Source organism: Saimiri boliviensis, chromosome 11, assembly GCF_048565385.1.
Source record: "Saimiri boliviensis isolate mSaiBol1 chromosome 11, mSaiBol1.pri, whole genome shotgun sequence".
Classification (NCBI taxonomy): domain Eukaryota; kingdom Metazoa; phylum Chordata; class Mammalia; order Primates; family Cebidae; genus Saimiri; species Saimiri boliviensis.
The window spans coordinates 68,143,985-68,164,864 of record NC_133459.1 but is presented as its reverse complement, the minus strand read 5'-3'; the positions used below and the strand labels follow the sequence as shown (position 1 = coordinate 68,164,864).

General features: G+C 38.1%; 1 protein-coding gene and 1 pseudogene across 8 annotated transcripts in view; both read right to left on the bottom strand.

Annotated features, from left to right (window-relative positions):
- The window catches only part of LRRC7 (leucine rich repeat containing 7), a 565,757-nt gene that overhangs the window by 188,241 nt on the left and 356,636 nt on the right, over positions 1 to 20,880 (bottom strand). For 7 of the 8 annotated variants that reach the window (XM_039474488.2, XM_074381000.1, XM_074381001.1 and 4 more), the window contains exon 8: positions 11,082 to 11,145. In XM_039474488.2, the coding sequence (XP_039330422.1) occupies positions 11,082 to 11,145 (64 nt within the window). Of the gene's footprint in view, positions 1 to 11,081; positions 11,146 to 12,367; positions 13,329 to 20,880 lie in introns of those variants that run through there. The other variant, XM_074381007.1, reaches the window with a different exon arrangement.
- On the bottom strand, positions 16,291 to 20,044 carry LOC120366071 (peptidyl-prolyl cis-trans isomerase NIMA-interacting 1 pseudogene; annotated as a pseudogene).

Here is a 20,880-nt window from a genome sequence, read left to right as displayed (position 1 = left end):
TATTGTATTCTCTTTGTAGCAATTGTGAATGGCAGTTGGTTCTTGATTTGGCTCTCTTTAAGTCTGTTATTGGTGTATAGGAATGCTTGTGGTTTCTGCACATTGATTTTCTATCCTGAGACTTTGCTGAAGCTGCTTATCAGTTTAAGGAGATTTTGGACTGAGATGATGGGGTCTTGTAAATATACAACCATGTTGCCTGCAAATAGAGACAATTTGACTTCTTCCTTTCCTAATGAATACCCTTTATTTCTTTTTCTTGCCTCATTGCTCTGGCTCGAACTTCCGATACTATGTTGAATAGGAGTAGGGAGAGAGGGCATCCTTGTCTAGTGCCAGATTTCAAAGGGAATGCTTCCAGTTTTTGCCCATTCAGTATGATATTGGCTGTGGGTTCGTTGTAAATAGCTTTTATTATTTTGAGATACATTCTGTCTATACCTAGTTTATTGAGAGTTTTTAGCATAAAGGGCTGTTGAATTCTGTCAAAGACTTTCTCTGCATCTATTGAGATAATCATGTGGTTTTTGTGTTTGGTTCTGTTTATATGGTGGATTATGTTTACAGACTTGTGTATGTTGAACCAGCCTTGCATCCCTGGGATGAAGCACACTGGTTTTTGACTTTTGATCCAATTTGCCAGTCTGTGTCTCTTGTCATCTAGCCCATTTATATTTAAGGTTAATATTGTTATGTGTGAATTTGATCTTGCCATTTTGATGCTAGCTAGTTGTTTTGCCCATTAGTTGATGCAGTTTATTCATTGCGTTGATGCTTTTCACTATTTGGTATGTTTTTGGAGTAGCCGGTACTGGTTGTTCCTTTCTATTTGTAGTGCTTCATTCAGGAATGCTTCATTGAGGAGTTCTTGTAAGGCAGGCCTGGTGGTGACGAAATCTCTCAGCAATTGCTTGCTTGTAAAAGTTTTTATTTCTCTTTTGCTTATGAGGCTTAGTTTAGCTGGATATGAAATTCTAGGTTGAAAGTTCTTTTCTTTAAGGGTGTTGAATATTGGCCCTCACTCTCTTCTGGATTGTAGGGTTTCTGCACAGAGATCTACTGTGAGTCTGATGGGTTTCCCTTTTTGGGTAATCCATCCTTTTCTTCTGGCTGCCCTTAGCATTTTTTCCTTCATTTCAACCCTGTTGAATCTGATGATTATATGCCTTGGGGTTGCTCTTCTTGAGATATATCTTTGTAGTGTTCTCTGTATTTCCTGGACTTGAATATTGGCCTGCCTTGTTAGGTTGGGGAAGTTCTCCTGGATAATATCCTGAAGAGTATTTTCCAGCTTGAATTCATTCTCTCCGTCACATTCAGGTACACCTATCAAGTGTACAGTAGGTCTTTTCACATAATGCCATATTTCTTGGAGGCTTGGTTCATTTGTTTTCACTCTTTTTTCTCTAATCTTGCCTTCTCATTTTATTTCATTGAGTTGATCTTCAACCTCTGATGTCCTTTCTTCTGCTTGGTCGATTTGGCTATTGAAACTTCTGTATGCTTCATGAAGTTCTCATGTTGTGTTTTTCAGCTCCATTAAGTCATTTATATTCTTCTCTAAGCTGTTTATTCTGATTAGCATTTCATCAAACCTTTTTTCAAGGTTCTTAGTTTCTTTGCATTGGGTTAGAACAGGTTCTTTTAGCTCAGAGAAGTTAGTTATTACTCACCTTCTGAAGCATGTTTCTCTCAATTTATCAGACTCATTCTCCATCCAGCTTTGTTCCTTTGCTGGCGAGGAGTTGTGATCCCTTGGAGGAGGAGAGTCATTCTGGTTTTGAGTGTGTTCATCCTTTTTGTGCTGGTTTCTTCCCATCTTTGTGGATTTATTTACCTGTGGTCTTTGTAGTTGGTGACTTTTGGATGGCATCTCTGAGGGGACATCATTTTTGTTGATGATGAAGTTATTTCTTTCTGTTTTTAGTTTTCCTTCTAACAGTCAGGCCCCTCTGCTGTAGGAGAGCTGGAGGTTCTCCCCAGACCCTGGTTGTCTGGGGATCACCTGTAGTGGCTGTAGAACAGTAAGGATTGCTGCCAGTTTCTTCTTCTTTTATCTTCATCCTAAAGGGATACCTGCCACATGTCAGCCTTAGCTCTCCTTTATGAGGTGACTCTTTGAATATGTGAGGGTCAGGGAGCTGCTTGAGGAGACAGTCTGTCCCTTATAGGAGCTCAAGTGCTGAGCTGTGAGCTCTGTTGTTCTGTTCAGAGCTGCTGGGCAGGTATGTTTAAGTCTGCTAGAACAGAACTCATAACCGCCTTTTTTCCCAGGTGCTCGGTCCTGGGAAGGTGGGGCTTTATTTATATGTTCCTGATGTGCTGCTGCCTTTTTTCAGAGCTGCCCTGTCCAGCAAGGAGGTAGCCTAGTCACAATCTGCCAGCAGAGGTGTTGCTGAGCTGCTGTGGGCTCTGCCCAGCTGCTGTCTGAACTTCCTTGTGGTTTTGTTTATAGAGGTATAGTTAGAACTGCCTTGGTAACTGTGGTCTGCCTCAGTAATGGTGGACTGCCTCGGTAATGGCAGAGTGCCCCAGTAGTGGCGGACTGCCTCAGTAGTGGTGAACTGCCTCAGTAGTGGTGAACACCCATCCCCCAGCAGAGCTGGACTGTCCCAGGGATAGCTGCACTTGCTATGAAACTCTCAATCCAGAGTGTTTCAGATTGCTGGTCTTTGTGGGGGTGAGAACCACTGAGCTAGATCACCTGGCTCCCTGTTTCAGCTCCGTTTTTTTCAGTTGAATGGGCAGTTCTGTCTCCCAGGCATTCCAGGCAGACACCAGTTGAAACAGCCACCAACATTTGTGTGAATTTTTGTGTGGAGATCTGCTGTGCTGGCTGATACAGCCGTGCTGGAAACTTGTGGCACTTTTTGGCCCAGGAATCTCCTGGTCTGTGGGCAGGAATAACTCATTTGGAAATGCAGTGTTCACTCACCCTCTGCATTGTTCTCACTGGGAACTGCACTCCAGAACTGTTCCTATTCAGCCATATTGGATCCATCCCCTAAAGCTTTTTTATAAAGAAGTTTTATAGAATACAAGTCTTCTAATATAGTCCATGTATGGCTAAATTTATAAAATATTTTTAAATATACTGTCTGATTTACTGTGTCATGTTAGTTAAAATGATACTACTCATTTCCTGCTGAAATATTGAACTTTTAAATTCAATCCAACTTTACATTGTGTTTAAAAAATTAAATTTAAATTTCTTTTTCACATAGAATAATTTTTCTTGCTCTTTAAATATTTTTACTGCTATCATTAAGATGTTTTGTTTTTAAAATAATATTTTATTGTTTAATCCAGAAACTGAGTAGCCTATAATTTAGAAATATCTTTGTGAGTAGTGGGTACCTTAAGTAGTTGAAAAACGTTGAAAACACTCTCAAAATAGGCTCATCATCAAGTCTCTAAATTTTGGGGGAATTAATACTTCATGCTTTTATGTATAAAAGTAAGAAAAACTCTCTTTATGGATATGAAAGATTTTAAAATTACCTCTTCTCTGATTGCTTTTTCAGAAGAAAATTAAAATAATTAATAAAAATAGCTAGTGATTCCTAAGCACTTATGAGTTTATATTCATCTTTCTATTTAATCTAAATTCCAGTAAAAGAGACAGAACAGAAAACATTTAAAGAGACAGGGCTGATAATTTTCCAAAATTGATGAGTAATATGAACCTACAGATAAAGTATGTAAGAATAATGTATACAAATCTCACTAATGAGTACAGATTTTTTACAAATTCTAAGCAGGAATGAACCACATAATTTATATAGAAGGTTTGTAAGAATATTTGTATGTATTTCAGAAATGCAAAGGTGGTTTTACATTAGTTATTTTGTATTAACAGAATAAAAGGAAAAAAATGAGATATCAATACCCCCTGAACTAAAATAAATTTAGAAGAAAAAATAAAATCCTGCAACAAGCAACTGGAGACTATAATTTTTGAAGAGGCACATTTGTGTCTACAATTTAAAAGTAATGTATTTAGGAATAAATTAATTAAAAATGTGTGAAATATTTTTCTGAAGAAAATCATAAAACTTAGATATTAAAATAGAAAATAAATGAAGATGTATGTCACATTGATGCCTAAAAAGATTTGATATGATAAAAGAATAAAAAACTTGTTATTATCATTCCAGTAAAAAATTGTGTTATAGGGTCAATGCCATGCTAATCAAGACCCAACATTTTTTCTTTTTGAGAAACTTGATCAACTGATTCTAAATGTATACAAAAAGCAAATGTCCAGATGCCTAAGTTTGAGAAACTTGCCCTATCTGCTGTCAAAACTTATTGTTTGTGCTAATTAGAAACACGTAGTTTTCGTACCTAGAAAATGAAGAAAGTAATTCATGGATGTATAGAAATCACATTTTGTTAAGAGGTGATAGTCATACTCATGTTGAAAGGAAGCGCTACTTAATAAATCGTGTTTGGAAAACTGAGTCTGTGGGAAAAAATACACAGTATAAATAATTAAGCCCCCCACAGAAACCAATTTAATTATGAAAAATTTAAACCTTCAAATGTTTAGAAGAAAACATATTAAAAAAATGTTTTGGCTTTAGGGAGGGAAAGCCAAACAGAAAATGTACTATACACAAAAATGCATACATCTTCTTATATTACATTTAAGACCTTCTATCCATCAAAATATAGCATGTCAAGTAAAAAGACTCTCCAGAGACTGAAAAGAACTAACTACAATACCTACAGCCAACAAAGGATTAGTATGTAAAATATATCAAAGATTTCCATAATCAACAAGAAGACAACCAGTAGAAAAATGAGCAAGAATACATAAACAGTCATTTAACAAAAGAGAAAACACAAACTGCCACAAACATATGAAAAAAAAATCATCCATCTCATTAGAAATCAGGGATAGACAAATTAAGATAATAATGAGATGATATTTTGCAGCCCTTATGTTGGCAAAAATAAGAAGCTGGACACTGTCAAGTGTTGGGGAAGATAGGAGGCACAAGAACTCTTACACATCATTGGTAAATGAGTACAAATATTTTGACAGAGACTTTTTTTAGGATGAATATGTGCATAACTTATGACCAAGAAATTCCAGTTCCAAATGTATACCCTAGATAAACGTTTGCATATGAACACTTATAAGAATATTCATACAACAATGTAATAACAAACAACTGGAGAAAAGTGATTATTCATGAAGATAAGGAAGGATAAGATAAATACATTGTGGTATAGATACATTTTTAGAAATGTATCTTGAGAAAAAGCGAAGTGCAACAACACAGTACTTAGAGATACATACAAATGGGATAAAACTACAGCAGCGGAATTTTAAATTCAGGATTGTAGTTCTCTCTAGGGATAAGAAAGAATGATGGGATTGGGGAGGAGGATACAGGCAGCTGCACATGATTGGCAACGTTCCAGCTGGTAAGAACCTTGTAGTGGGTTCACAGGGTATGTTTTATTATGTTCTGTTACTTAAACATATATTACATACACCATCTTATGGGATACATGTTTGTGAAAGTCATCTTCACTAGTTATCCTGCCTCAAGACAGCCTGCCAGCTCACCTTGCTGACTGGCCTTCGCAGCATTAACTTTGACCTGGATTTCCAGGATTTTTACCTTGCCTGCCAGCCCTATAAAACCTTCCAGATAACCAGTTCCCATAAGTGAGCTAGTTCCTTGAATTGATATTTCAGAAATCAGAGCAGCATATTCTAGTTCTCCTACTCTGCTATACAAACAATATCATTTTCTCAATATATCCCTAGTTCTTAAATAGGGTTTTCCATGTTCTGGTCTGGTACTTTGTACCTAACCATGCTTTGGACATTAGTGTCCCATATTGGAAAATTACTAGCAACCCTAGCCCCAAAGCTACAAGGGAATTTCAGGTGTAAAGTTTTTAACGTTCTCCTCATGTTAATCAAATCACTTCTCTAACCCAGAAATTAACATTCCATTAGGAATACCACTCTATAAATTATCCCAATTACTTGTTGACCATTTTGTGTTTCACCTTTTTTTCTCCACACTTAACTATACCTCTTAATAAATTTTATAATAAATTTATCTTTTTAAATGAAAAACATTGATATAATATCAAGCCTCTTTGATTTCATTTTTTTCTTTTAAACTCAGGTCTTAACTTAGTGTTTATTTTGTATTTATTATTTGGCAGTCTTTCTAGTTTAACTAAAAAGAAAGGTTATAAATTATAATGTCTGTAAGGAATCTAATTATTTGAATTTGATAACCATGTTTTAAAATAAAATAGTATGGCCACTGTAATTCCAATTTGATAGGTAGAAATATCTGTGTAGACACATATAACCAGTATGTATTATGCCATACTTATAGTACAATTTTAAATCTATTCAAGTACCCTCTGCTTGAACAGCACAGGATAGGGAAACTGGGTCCTTCTTGAAATAGCACTCTTCAGTTATTCTTTTTAGGAGTCCTTTGGTGGGGACAAAGACAAGCGAATTTCACATAAGGGGAGCTGCTCCTCCAACAGCCATTGTACTCCCTGCCTTCCTTCCCTGCTATCCATTGTCACTCTGGTCAGTTGGTCCCTGCCCATGCTGCTTTTTTTGAATTCCTGAACTCTAAACCACATATAGACTACTTCCCACTTAGTTTGTTAGTCTCCTCTAGGCTGGGATCTTCTTTCTTTCTGGCTTACGAAAAAGTACATTTTGTTTCTTAGGATTGACTCTTCTGATGAAGGTTCCCAGGGCAGAGTTGTTGGGGCCCAGAGTGACAATCTCCTTTATAGAATAGCCCTCTTCTTTCCAGCACAGGGAGGGGAGGAGAGAGGCAGTGAAGGAGGCTTGCAGCTCGAAGCTGGGTCTAGATTAGAAGAGGGTTGGCCATAGTCAGCAAAGAGGTTGATCCCTTCATTTTTCAAGCTCTGCTGCACAATCTCCTCCATTTTCCTGTATATTTCTCATGCATGGTGATGTGCTTTGAGGGGTGGATCCATTATTTCTTCTACCAGTTTAGGACAAATACAGACTTTTAGTTCATTGGGGAGATATATATATATATATATATATATACCTCAAAAATGTTCCTACCATAGGGCTTTCTACCCTGATGGGTCAAGGAATCTGTTTTACTCTCCCTGACTGTTCCACAACAGTTGGGAGTTCCTAATTATTCTGTGACACAGAAGCCTGTTCCACTCAGAATACACAGATGATCTTTAAGGGTTGATGTTACCTGCTTCCATATATCAGCCTAATAGTGTTTCATCTTTGATCTGATCCCAAATAATACTTGTTTTACTTCATTAAAAGACAATGGGAGTGAGGGGAAGAATATACCAAAAAATATTAACAATGGTTATATATAGGATGAGATCATGAATGATCCTTACTTTCATTTTTTCACTTTTTAGCTTTCTAATTTTTTTTAAAAATGAGTATTTATTAATTTTATGTTGAGCAAAACAATTCATGAAAGAAACAAAAAAAAACCCCATAAAATATTTATGATGTTCTCAGAACTTTGTCCAATATTCTGAGGATGACGGTTGTTAAAATTATAAAATAATTCCCTTTGTTTAGAATTTTCCATTATTACAAATGCTTCCAAAAGTAGATAGTGCTACTATGAATCTTATTTGAGACATTTACATTGCTTCTCAAGGAAGCCAACTTCAGTTCTCATTAGGACTTCACATTTTATTTTTAAAATTATCGTCATCTACTCTCTACATTGTCTCTTTACCATGTCATGCAAAAACAAATCATGTAATGGTAATATCCTATGGTGTCAACATCTAGCTACAGAAGAGAAATTGATCTCCTCTCCTCCACATGACATTGCTTCTAGAGGCCTCTTACGAGAGCAAAGTCTCTTATTTTCTTATTAAAACTTGTTGCTGTTCCATGTACAGTATAAATAAATCTGAAGACATGTACAGAAGTAGCATTCAGCTGAATATGCTACACCTGTGCGATTCTGGACAAACAGTCCCATTCAGTGAACCAATTATTTTGCAATCACAATACTCACTGAAAAAAAAAAATACTAAAGAACATGTCAAAATGAAGTGAAAGGAAGTGTTCAACTGGTTTCACTTTAAGGCAAGCTTAACTCTTCCTAAGCACCCTCTTGCCCCCATGCCCATGACTGGTCACCTAATGATGGGATGACGCCACCTGTCTCACACACCCAAGCATGACATGTATTAGAAGACTAACCTTCAGTATCAATTGCTGAACAACTGAAACACCTTAACTGCCAAGAACTATACGAATTTTCAAGCACAGAGCATAATGACCCACATATTCCCTCTGCTTATAAATAAAAGTATAATTCAGAAGGAATATACTAGCAAAAAGGCAAAAAAAAGTTGTTGCTCTTCCAACAACAGTCAGTTCCATGCATATGACTAATAATAGTCAAATTATGATTAAAAGTGAGTAACATCAGAAACAAGAAGTTACACAGTTACACCCTTCAAATACCTAAGCACTACCAAATAAAACGTCCTAGAACAAATGTAAAGGAAGAAAATGGAAAAACAGACTTATTTTATGCCTAGCATAAAATACTGGTATATCATAAAATAAAAGTTATTTCTGCACAGAGGATTTCTTAGATAACATAAATCATACATTAAAATAATTTATTAAAAACATTATCCATTATAAAAATAATTACATTTTAAAAATAATTAGTACATCTAGTTTTGAAAAATAAACCCACCCTATTCATTGTTGTTGACCCAGATCTTTACAGTAAAATACCGATTCATCTATATTCATATGAAACACTTGCAGACTAATATACCTGATGGAAATGAAATTCATTTAACATACTGAATGTTTGCTGAAGTGTGGGCAGATCTTAGATCCTTAACAACTGATTTATAAAGTAATAAGTATAAAACGACTAGTTTTGCCACCATCTGTTTTTTTTTTTTTTTTTTTTTTAGATGGAGTTTCGCTCTTGTTACCCAGGCTGGAGTGCAATGGCGCGATCTCGGCTCACCGCAACCTCCGCCTCCTGGGTTCAGGCAATTCTCCTACCTCAGCCTCCTGAGTAGCTGGGATTACAGGCACACGCTACCATGCCCAGCTAATTTTTAGTATTTTTAGTAGAGAGGGGGTTTCACCATGTTGACCAGGATGGTCTCGATCTCTTGACCTCGTGATCCACCTGCCTCGGCCTCCCAAAGTGCTGGGATTACAAGCTTGAGCCACCGCACCCGGCCCACCATCTGTTATTTACCACCCTCACCAATCTCTCTACCTGCATTAATAAATATCTCCTTTAAAAATCCTGAGGCGCATTAGGCTATGTATGTATGAGTTTCTCTTGCCTTAATATCTGTGTTGAGGCTACTTGGCAAACTGCTTTTTAACAACACTGGGTGCATCCAAAGCAGAGTAAATTGACTGTGTAATCTGACAGGTAAAGAAGTCTCTGGAGTTCAGCTTTACTGGGCGTCTCTCAGTTTGTATGTTATACGGACTCGCAGAGCCAGCAGACATGCCATGGGGCTACTACTGGGGTCATGGTTAGTGACGGCCCTTCACAACACAAAATGGGGATGGACTGCTTACCCTGTGCTGGAGGGAGGACAGGGCACAGTCTCAATCATTCATAGCCAGTGAGAGCTGAGTGTGGCAATGCCCAAAGAGGAAGATGACCAATGCTCCTTAGAGAGTTGTGCCTGAGCCTAAAGACCTGACTGCAGATTCAGAACTGACAATTTAACACAGGAGGCAGCATCAGCTGCAGAGTGCAGCCCAGAGACCAGCATATACTGCCAGCCTACTTCTGAAAACCAACCTGAGGCCAGAGAGTCCCTTTCGCTCAGGTCACAAAGAAACCTGGCCTCCTCTGCATTTATCTAAGTTCCATCTTAGGGAGGAAAGCAGGGGATGGAGAGAGGAACATGAGCGACTAGGAATTTTTATGCAAGAAAGACAAACACAACATGAAGAGACTATCTAACTTCTTAAATCAGATAAACTTAATCACAGAAGAATAAAAGTCAATTTTTATCCTTAATAAACAACTGATGGAGGCTGGGGTAATGATCAGATTAGCTATGGTTGAAGTAAAACAAATTAATTTTCTTTGTGCATTTAAAATACAGTTTGAGTTAAACTCTTTCAAGCTTGCACACTGGCATTTATTAGAATAACTTTTGCCAGATCCTGTACATACATTATCTCATTTAATTCTCACACAACCCTTGTGTGAGGGAGGGCATTATAATCCCCATTTTACACATGAGGAAAATGAGGCTAAAAGAGGTTATGCAACTTGCACAAAGTCACATAGCTAGTAACAGACCTGGGACAGGGAATGGATTGCTTATTTAAATGTTTTAATTTTAAAATACTTAAAATACACTTTAGAGGAATTAAGTTTTTTGAAATTTGAAGATATTCAAGTGGAACACTTCTGGATAGAGAAAGCTGAGTTGTCTTGGAAGGAAGTATTTGCTTTCTGATTTGCATTTGGGATTTTGGTCTTCAGGCAAATTTTAAAGATAATGGATGTTTAAAAGGAGCAGGCAGAATTCTGCCAGTCTTGCTAGCAGTGAGAATGTGTTCACTGGAAAGTCATTTTCAGTACAGTAAGAACCAGAATGCCATTGTTGACTTGCTTCTCTCGTGTGATGGCACCGAGAAGTCTCCAAAGCAGGTTTTTAAGGTATGGTCTTTGCAGTTAATCAAGTCTGGGTTTAATCCCTGTTCAGCCACATAATAGCTATGTATGATGGTGACCATTTTAAGCTCATTTTCGTAAAGTTAAAATGGCAACAAGTCTAATCAGGATGAAATGAGATAGCACATGTAACATGCTAAACATGGTACCTGCCACATAGTTGGTGTTCAAAACTGTCAGTTTGCATCTGGCTTGACCCCATTTTTTTTTCTTCAAAAAGTGAAAGCTAATATTAATTCCCAGATTTTTATTTTTACATTTAGCAAATGCAAATGTGCAATCGAGTTAATACCTTGGTTTACAAAGACAGAGCAAAAGAAATCATCTCCTGGAGTATATTTATCAAGTTTAGAACATGCAATTGCTTACCAGCTCACTGAATTCATTATTGCCTAGGTCAAGTCTTTCCAACTGGGCCAGTTTGTGCATTGACCTATAATAGATGAAGAAAAATACTATTGTGAGGCAGTGCATGATACATTGCTCTAAAAGACATTTCAACCACCTTCCTGTCAGATTTACCTGATTGTATAGGGGTACTCTTCAGCAAGAAGTAAATCTCAAATACACAAAACCTATGCAAACTGCCATCTGAAAACCTTCAGTAGTTTACCATAATCTACAGCATCTTTTCACAAATGCCAATATGGCTGGAATGAAGGGCTGGCTGCTTAACAAAAATCCAAGAAGCTTATTAAATAGCTATACCAGTGGGAGGTGTAGGGTGGGGCCTCACTTCAATATTTTTAAGAGTCACCACAGGTTTGGAAGTCAATGGCCGAACCCAATTCTCAGCAAACCATTCTAAAACCTCGATATGGCACAATTTCATCATCAGTCTTATTATTTTCTACTCCCTAAATGAACTTCTGTTATAGACAAATTGCAGTCATTGTCTCCCAAACATACTGACTTGAAAGCAGCTACAGCAATGAATAGTTGTCAGACTGCTGTGGTTTGGCTGTGTCCCCACCCAAATCTCATCTTGCCTTGTAATCCCATAATCCCTACATGAGGGAGGGACCTGGTGAGAGGTGATTGGATCATGGGGGTGATTTCTCCCATGCTGTTCTCATGAAAGTAGGTGAGTTCTCATGAGATCTGATAGTTTTGTAAGAGCTTGACAGTTCCTCCTTTACATGCTCTCTCTTGCCTGCCACCACGTAAGATGTGCCTGCTTCCCCTTTTGCCATGATTTTAAATTTCCTAAATCCTGCCCAGCCATGTGGAACTGTGAGTCAACTTTTCTTTACAAATTACTCAGTCTGGAGCAGTTCTTTATAGAAGCATGAAAACAGACTAATACACAAACCTTGGGCAAAAGTTGGTGTCAAAGGTTCAGGGAACCCAAGTGCACTCCATATGCAGTCAGCATTTCTCAAAGCACTCTCAAGTAAAAGTACAATATGAGAAAAGATAGTGTTTTTCTGAAAGATTTTTTTAATCTCCCCACTAATCAGAATTCTCTCAAGTTCTGCCTATAAAGGAATTCTTGAGGCACCAATGACTGAAATCTCAGAAATTTTAGTTTTATCACATTTAAAATGGATGTAGAAATTACCTTAAAGGGCTTTTATGAACTTTAAGTGAAATACTACTGCAATCCAGACACTATCAGACACTCAGAAATGCCAAAAAAAAAAAAAAAAAAAAAAAAAGTATGTGCTCTTTCTTCACTCAGAAACTATTATTGAGAAAGTATTATGTGCTGCTCTGGGGTATGGCAGTGAAAAAAACAGATAAAAATTCCTACCTCAAAGGACTTTACATCCAGTAGGGAAGAATTAGAACAAACAAAATAATAAAATAAAATAACATATTAAAAGGTTACAAGTGCTACGGAGAATAGTTAAGCAGAAGAGGTAGATAGGAAGAATTCACATAAGGATTTAATTTTTAGTAGGGTGATCAGGTAAGTCCTCAATGAGAAGATGAAATTTGAGCCAAAGCTAAAAAGAAATGAAGGAGCATGCTAATATGGAGATTCTAAAGCAGGGCCATTTTGCTTGTTTGAAGACATCTTAGGAGACCAGTATGGCTAAAAAAGACAGAGTGAGGGAGGAATAAAGAGATAATGTAATGGGGAGTTGCATAATATGGGATCTTACAGCAGAATGTAGAGACTTTGACTTTGATTCTGAGTAGGATAGGGGGTCACTGAAAGGTTTTTATGAAAGATGTTTCTAAAATGATTTGTTTTAAAAGAATATCTGTGATTATAGGCTTATAAACAGAGTGAGGGGGACAACAGTAGAAGCAGGAAGATGAAATAGGAGGCTAAGGTAGTAAGTCAAATAAGAGGTGATGGTGGCTTGGACCACATCCATTTTTCTTATTATATGAAGGATGCAGCTGCAAGTGACTGATGAGGAAGACCAAGTGGAGCAGGGTTTTGGGTAGACTGGAAGTTCAGTTTTATGTGCTCAGTTGGAAATCTCTACTCTAGAGCCAACTAGAGATGTTACTCATGCAGTTGTACAAACAAGCCTAGAGATCAGGAAAGAAGTCTAGGAAAGATATAATTTGAGCATGGTAGCATAGAGATGGCTGGCCAGCTCACTGAATTCATTATTGCCTAGGTCAAGTCTTTCCAACTGAGCCAGTTTGTGCATTGACCTATAACAGATGAAGAAAACTACTATTGTGAGGTCTTGAGAATATAAGATCATCAAGGGCATAAATGCAGATGAAAAGAGAATATGTCTAAATGGATATGAAGAATAAATATATTAAACTGAAAAGTGACTAGGGACGTAGAAGAAAAAAAATCAGAAGAGTGTAAAGTCCTGGAAGCCAAGTAAGACTAATATTTCTAGGTGGCTGCTATGACCAATTGTGACAAAAGCCACTGATGAGCTGAGAACTGACCACTTAGACAACACGGAGATTAGTGCTGATTTTGAGATGAGTAGTTTTAGAAGTTTTAAGCTTTTGCTAATGCTCTTTCTTCTATTCAATATGCTTTTACCTATTTATCACTCAAAATTATTTATACAATAACAAAAATGTTACTTTCCTATTTTCTCCCAGGTTTTAGGGTTATAAATATGAAAGGTGTTGTCCCCAGTATTAAGTAGTTCATAATCTTGAGAGAAATTACAAATGAATGAATAATTTCTATCTGATAGGGTATTTGCCATAAAAAATCATATGTTTAGATTGCTTAAGAACAAAGAGGAGAGGTACTTTTTCAGCCTTGGTGGAGGTGGAAATAGAAAACAGAAGGCTTTACTGAAGCTTTACTTTGGAGAAGCAGATGCGGTTACAGAATCAGGGGAGATGGCCATTTCAGGAGAAAATGTCAAGGAAGTAGGATGGAAGAGATCATGGCCCATTTAAGGACCTGCAGGCTAGTAAGAGTAGTAAGAAATAATGTAAGAAATAAGAAATACGAAAAATATTAGAAAATAAGAAATAATATGTAGATAAACAATAGATCATGAGTTCATCTCCTATATCAAGCCAAGAAATTTGAGTTTTAGCTTTAAGGCAATGGAAGGCTTTAAGTTTCAGGTAGGAAAAAGATACAAGGTTTTTATTTTAGAAAGCTTACATCAGCAGCTTGGAATGGTGTGGGAATGGGGAGAAGATGTGCTAGCCCTAAGGCCAGATAATAGACTGTCTTGAAATTCATGTGGGATATAATTGGGGCCAGAAATAAGGCAATGGCAGTATGAATAATGTGGTGGCAGATAGGAGAGATGCTTTGGAGAAAGACATGAGTTGATTTATGATGACTGGATGTCAGATGGAGAGGGAAAAATTAAAAACAGTCTCTCAGCTGAATGGGAGTGTGAGAATATTAGAATGGAATAAATCTAAGGTGGAGATAGGTTGAATGTAATGTATTTTAAATACTACATTGGCTTTGAGGTGAATGCAAGATATATTAGGAAAAAATGTGTGTCTGTGTGTGTGTGCGTGTGCGTGTGTGTGTGTCTGTCTGTGTCTGGAGCTGAGGCAAAAAGTCTTCACTGGAAATAGACTCAGGAATAAAATCTTATCTACTCTACCTGAAAAGGAACTCTCCTTTTTAACCCACATTTCATTTTCTTCCTTTTGCATGATTTACTTGGAGTTTACCACACACTTCCATGAATTGTTAGATTTTTCAAATCTATCAGCCTCCTTTCTCCACCCAGATCTTAAAATATGTTTTAAGATGCCCAGAACGTCTTGTGTGGGACCACCAGCAGCCCAAAGATGGTTGTGAAATCTTCACAAATGCTTGTAAGAACATCTGCTACACCTCTCACTAAATCTATACCACTGAATAAGTGCTTCTAGGGAAAGGGGATTGGGTAGCAGGTGGGCCCCATGAAGAGAGCATTAGATTGTCTTCTGAGCCTGGGAATATTAAGCGGCAGATTCTCTCAAACCTTACTCCAAGACCACATATCCAGCAAACAAACAATGAGCACCAAAGTATTGGGGGCTCAGGTGAAGGATCCAGTGGCCAAGCATGGCAAGTGAATAAGAAATGCTCATAGGAACAGCAGGGACACTTGCATTTGACTTGACCATATAGTTCTAGGCAACATGTATTCTAGTGAGAACCATAATGAGCTAAAGGCTAGAAGCCCTTCAGCAATTTCTTGCATTTGACTTGACCATATAGTTCTAGGCAACATGTATTCTAGTGAGAACCATAATGAGCTAAAGGCTAGAAGCCCTTCAGCAATTTCTTGCATTTGACTTGACCATATAGTTCTAGGCAACATGTATTCTAGTGAGAACCATAATGAGCTAAAGGCTAGAAGCCCTTCAGCAATTTCTCGGATTCTATGAATTCTGTAGTTCTCACTGATGTCCAAGGAGGGTCTGATACAAAACTGAGATTTTTTTTGCCAGCCCTGTGGTGGAGGCCCAAGACAAAACTAATTTTATTAAAAGAAGAACTGAGCGATATTTTATACCTCAGTGTCTTAAAAAATATTTTAATAGTAATAGGGCTTATCTTTTTATAGGCTAAATATTAATGATCTCTTAAATCCCCGGTATAATAGTGTTTCCAGACTCCTAAACACACTGATTATTCAATTTAGACCTACTAAAATTTGTCAAGGTTTATTTTCCAAAACAGAGCAGGCTCAAATCTGGCACTATTTTTTTTTTAAGTGGTTCCGGGTTTAACTGGGGGTGAAAGGGTGCTGCACAGTTGCTCAGAGGGCCCACAGCTAGGCTGCACGAGTGTTTGCTTTTGTGCAACAGACGAGCGTGGCCCAACTAGAAACAACTCTGGGCCCTCGCGTCTGACTCCGGGACCTGCGGGACACGGGGCGGCTCTGCAGACTAGGCCTTCTCTTTGGAACACCCCTCCCACCACACTGCCCTGGGTCTGGGAGCCTGCCACCCCTGCTGAAGTCAATTCCTTAAGGGAGAGTCTGGGGATGGACTGGCAGTGGGGACCCCAGGGCCCCCAATCTGGAAAGACCCCCTCCCAGCCATTTTGGGAACAATAAATATTGTGCAAAGGCGGCAGGGAGTGGAGGGTTCGGCCACTGGCGACGGGTAGCTGGGAAGCCAGGAGGCCCAGCCGCCATGCCCCGCCCCGAGGCCAGGCCTGAGCTCCGTACCCTCACTCCGAGCGGAGAATGATGTGGATGCCAGAATCCGGTAACACTGTCCGCAGTGCAAACGAGGCGTCTTCAAACGGCTTCTTCGCTAAGAGCGCCCAGGTCTCCCCTAGCCTGGGCCGAGCGGCAGTCGCTGCATTGTGAGCCCAGAGACTCCCAGCCCTCCTCTTCCGACTTGATTTTCTGGATGCAGCCGCGGATCAGCCCCAGGGCCTCCTCCTAGGTCCGGGTGATCTCCGCCGCCAGCACGAGGGCCTTGACTGGCTGTGCTTCCCCCGAGGTGTGAGCAGCGGCCCCGCGGGCGCCCCCTGCCCGTTTTTGCCGCCCAGCCGCTGTCGCCGCGGGTCGCCCCCACTGCCGGCGTTAGCGACGTGGCTGAGGCAGTACACTCGGCCTGAGCTGCGACTCCGGCGCCTCTGCCAGCCGGGCGGCAGCTTCCCCTCGGCCGCCATCTTCCCTCTTTGCATTCTTGTTTTTGTAAATAAAGTTTTATTGGAACACAGCCGTATTTATTTACTAATGTATCTAGCCAATACATTTGGCTGCTTTTGTACTACGACCACGGAACTGAGTAGTTGACTGACACCCTGTGAACTGCAGAGCCTGAAACGTTTCCTATGTCTGAGGGCCTGGTGGTACTCAGACCTCCCGCTACTTGCTAGATACTGTCTGACCAAGACAATGTATATAAAAAATTTTATTTCTTACCTTTATATTAGTGTAGTTTAAATTTGATCGATTTCTTTTCTGGGGAGAAAGGTACACTCTGTCCCACCTCTAAGTCCTTTTTCTGTTTTCTTTTTTTTGCGGTGGAGTTTCACTCTTGTCTCCCAGGCTGGAGTGCAATGGGGCGATCTCGGCTCACTGCAACCTCTGCCTCCCAGGTTTAAGCAATTCTCCTGCATCAGCCTCCCAAGTAGCTGGGATTACACGCACCTGCCACCACGTGCGCAGCTATTTGTATTTTTAGTAGAGATGGGGTTTTGCTATGTTGGCTGCGCTGGTCTCAAAATCCTGATCTCAGGTGATCTACCCACCTCGGCCTCCCAAAGTGCTTGGATTACAGGTGTGAGCCACTGTGCCCGGCCAAGTCTTTTTTCTATTGCTTTTGAAACCTTTGGTTTATAACTTCATGCTCGAGAAACTATATTTTAAAATTTATAATACAGCTTCCTACTATTCCTTTGACATTCTTTTGAATGGGCAACAATTCTTTTCTTTTGCTGGTTCCAGGGGAAAGAAAAGCTTTCCCATGGGGTTTTATAGCCCATTTCCTGAAGTTTATTTTATTTAAAATACCATTTGTTTCGTTTTAATTTTATCTCATTTTATTTATGACCCTAGTTTCTATCAGTTTTTAATTATCACTATAGTTTCATTCTGCCATTACATTTTCCATTTTTGAAGTCTTTCACTGTTTCCCTACATTTTATACCTTTAAAAATATTATATTCTTATTTCTGCTTTTAGAGATGTGATTAAGTATTGTTTGTTATATTTTACTCTTCTAAGTTTGTCTTCACTTACCCACAAGATTTTACACAGTCCATAACACAGTCTATTACTTTTCTTGTTCATGTGCCAATTGCTAAACTATAATCATTCTGTCAAACTGTCCCAAAAAATGTTCCTTTTAGACGAACATATGAACAGGGTTTTAATTTCATGAGCATACAAACAAGTATTTTATTTTTCTCAGAAAAATAAAGTGGAACTCATGGTATTTTTATGTTACTGTTCTTTGTGAGCAATCATTCATTCATTCCCATAATGTGCTTCTTTATGGTAGGTGCCCTGTGGGCACTTGTTACAAAGATTCCAGCGACACAGGGTTTCTCAACCTCAGCACTACCGATATTTTGGACTGGTTAATTCTTTGGCATAGAGGGCTATCGTGTGCATTGTAAGATGTTTCGCACATCCTACACAGCCTCTACTGTGAACGGCTTATTTTCTAAATGGGAACGACCTTTAAATGAATAATTACTTCATAGAGTGATAAGTGCCACGATAAATGTATGTATAAATTGCTATAGGAACACAGAAGAAGGAACAACTAACAGTTGAGTAATTAGGAATAATTTTAAGAAGTGACATTTGAGCTGGGTTTTAGAGAAACTTGTTCTAAGAATCAGTACTTGCAAATGTAAAAATAAATAATGAAAATACTGAAAGAGTATTTCTAAAGCTGAGATATAATCAACTGATTTTTTTGAGATTGTAGCTTGAGATAGTGTTATGCACATAATATTACATATGTAATACATCCTCAAAGGATGTAAAAGATTTTGGTCCAGTCAAGAGGCTCTAAAAATTCCCATTAGAGTATGTTGCAGGAAAGACTACTGTCCTACCCTCATAACTGGAAATGAAAACTTCTGGGATGTAGTGTTTCTCAAGCTTGGCATGACTAACATGGGATACTTTGTATGGGATACTTGTTTGTTGTGGGGGACTATCTTGTGCACTCTAAGATGTTTAGTAGCATCCAGTGTACCCACCAGATATCAGTAGCACCTTTCACTTGTCACCCTCAGAATGTTTCCAGACATTGTCAAATATCTCCTCTTTACTGATTGTCAGAAAAGTGAGCATCTTACCTCCATGTGTTACCTCCTTACTCTACTAGGTGGGTTCCCATGTGGTTTTCCCTTAGCTATTCAAACTAGCCTACTTGAGAAATGCACTCATTGGCTATACTCCTTTGTGAAAGCAAGCATGTGTAGGTCTGGAGCCTATCTCCCTCTTCCAACATGGAAGTCTATCAGTCTGATTTCCCTATAAAAACAGCTGAACTTGAAGATATGATTACTACCGTAGGTCAGGGAGCAAATACTAGGACTTGATCACAAGTTTGGCACACATTCTCCATCAGTAATGCTAACAATTTGAATTTCATCCCTCTGAATCAAATATCTTGCTGATTTAGACTCATTTGCATGTTAACTTAGTTATCTTAAGGAGAAAGTTCTAATTAAAATGGCCGTATTAAATAATATTTACCAATCTACAGTCACATTATGTGTGTACAATTGTTAAAATGTGTACAATTTCTAAATCATTACTTTTATTATTGTTTCTCTTGCCTGCAATGTTCTTCCTGTAAATCTTCTCATAGTCCCTTTTCCTCATTTCAGCTCATAAGTTAGTTCATTTTCCACCAACCAAAATTAACTATCCTTTCAGCCTTCATTTTATGTATTACCCTATTTATTTTCTTATTAACACCACTGAAAATATCTTAGTTTTTATTTGTTTACCTGTTGTTCTCCCCCACCCCCACCCCCCCGCTAGATTTAGAGTCCATGAGAGAAAGTAACTTGCCAATGTTATTCACAACATAAATAGCTTCTCAACTGGTGATGGTTAAATGAGGACATTCACACAGGCATGAATGAATGATTCTCTACCAGTAAGAAGTTGGAATACTAGAATATTTACAAAGAGAAATCACTCGATTTCTATCAGGCATCTATAATTAATTGATAGCTGCCAAGGAGGCAGCTATGATTAATTAACAGTGGTCAAGAAGAAATCCGGATAGGCCTATTTTAATGGATACTATAATGAACATACATTAGGTCACTTATCATGAAATACGCATAGCAACTAAAGGCAGATAAGGACAAAGTGCACCAAACTCTTTATGTTCAAACCTTCCTGACATTTCCAATAATAGATTTTTTAAAAATTCAAATTATAAATAAAAAAATATTAAGTGAGATGTTTAGGTAGTTTTAACCTCTCTGAATATCTGAAAAGCAACAACAAAACTATACATATATAGTAGTTAAGACCATGGACCCTGGACTCAGACTACCTGGGTCTGAATCCTGGTTCCATCACTCACTAGCTGTTTGACTTTGAACAAGCTAAGTAACGTCTTTGAACCTCAGTTTTGTCATCTATAATATAAGAATGATAATAAGAATACCCAACTTATAGCATTATTATTATGATTAAAATAGTTACTATATAGGTAAACCATGTAAATAGTACCTGACACATAGTAAATACTCTCTGTGTTAGCTACTAAAATACTTAGGGAAAGCTTTCAGAGTTTTAAAAAGCTTTAGAGATTGTCTAAGAAAGTGTTTTCTAAAGTTTTTTCAAGGATTTATAGGTGTTGCATGATTTTTAAAACATTTCAGATGGGCAGTACATTTTGGCAAAGCTTGCTGAAAAAAATGTTAGACTTCTTATTGGCAGGACTTCTCAGACAAAATATACAAATGTTCATTGTGAATCTCTAACAGATGGAAAGAGTTTAGACTATTTCCTGTTATGTAACCAAGGAACTTTTTCTTTTTTTCTTTCCTACTGGACATTTCTTAGACTAGAAGCACACTTTGCCAGAAATTTTTCTACCAAAACTTCATTTTGCAGAGGATACATTTTGTGTATCTCAGTCTATGAAATCATAGACATACTTAGTTTGTGAAAACAGAGGCCTAGGTATATTTAAGTAGGTTATGATGAGTTTTTAAATTAGATTAGATCATCCTGATTTGTCTGCTTGAAACTCTGACGTGTCAGCCTCTGCACCTCTGCTCCCAATATTCACTTCAGGTTCTCCTCGCATTTATGATTAT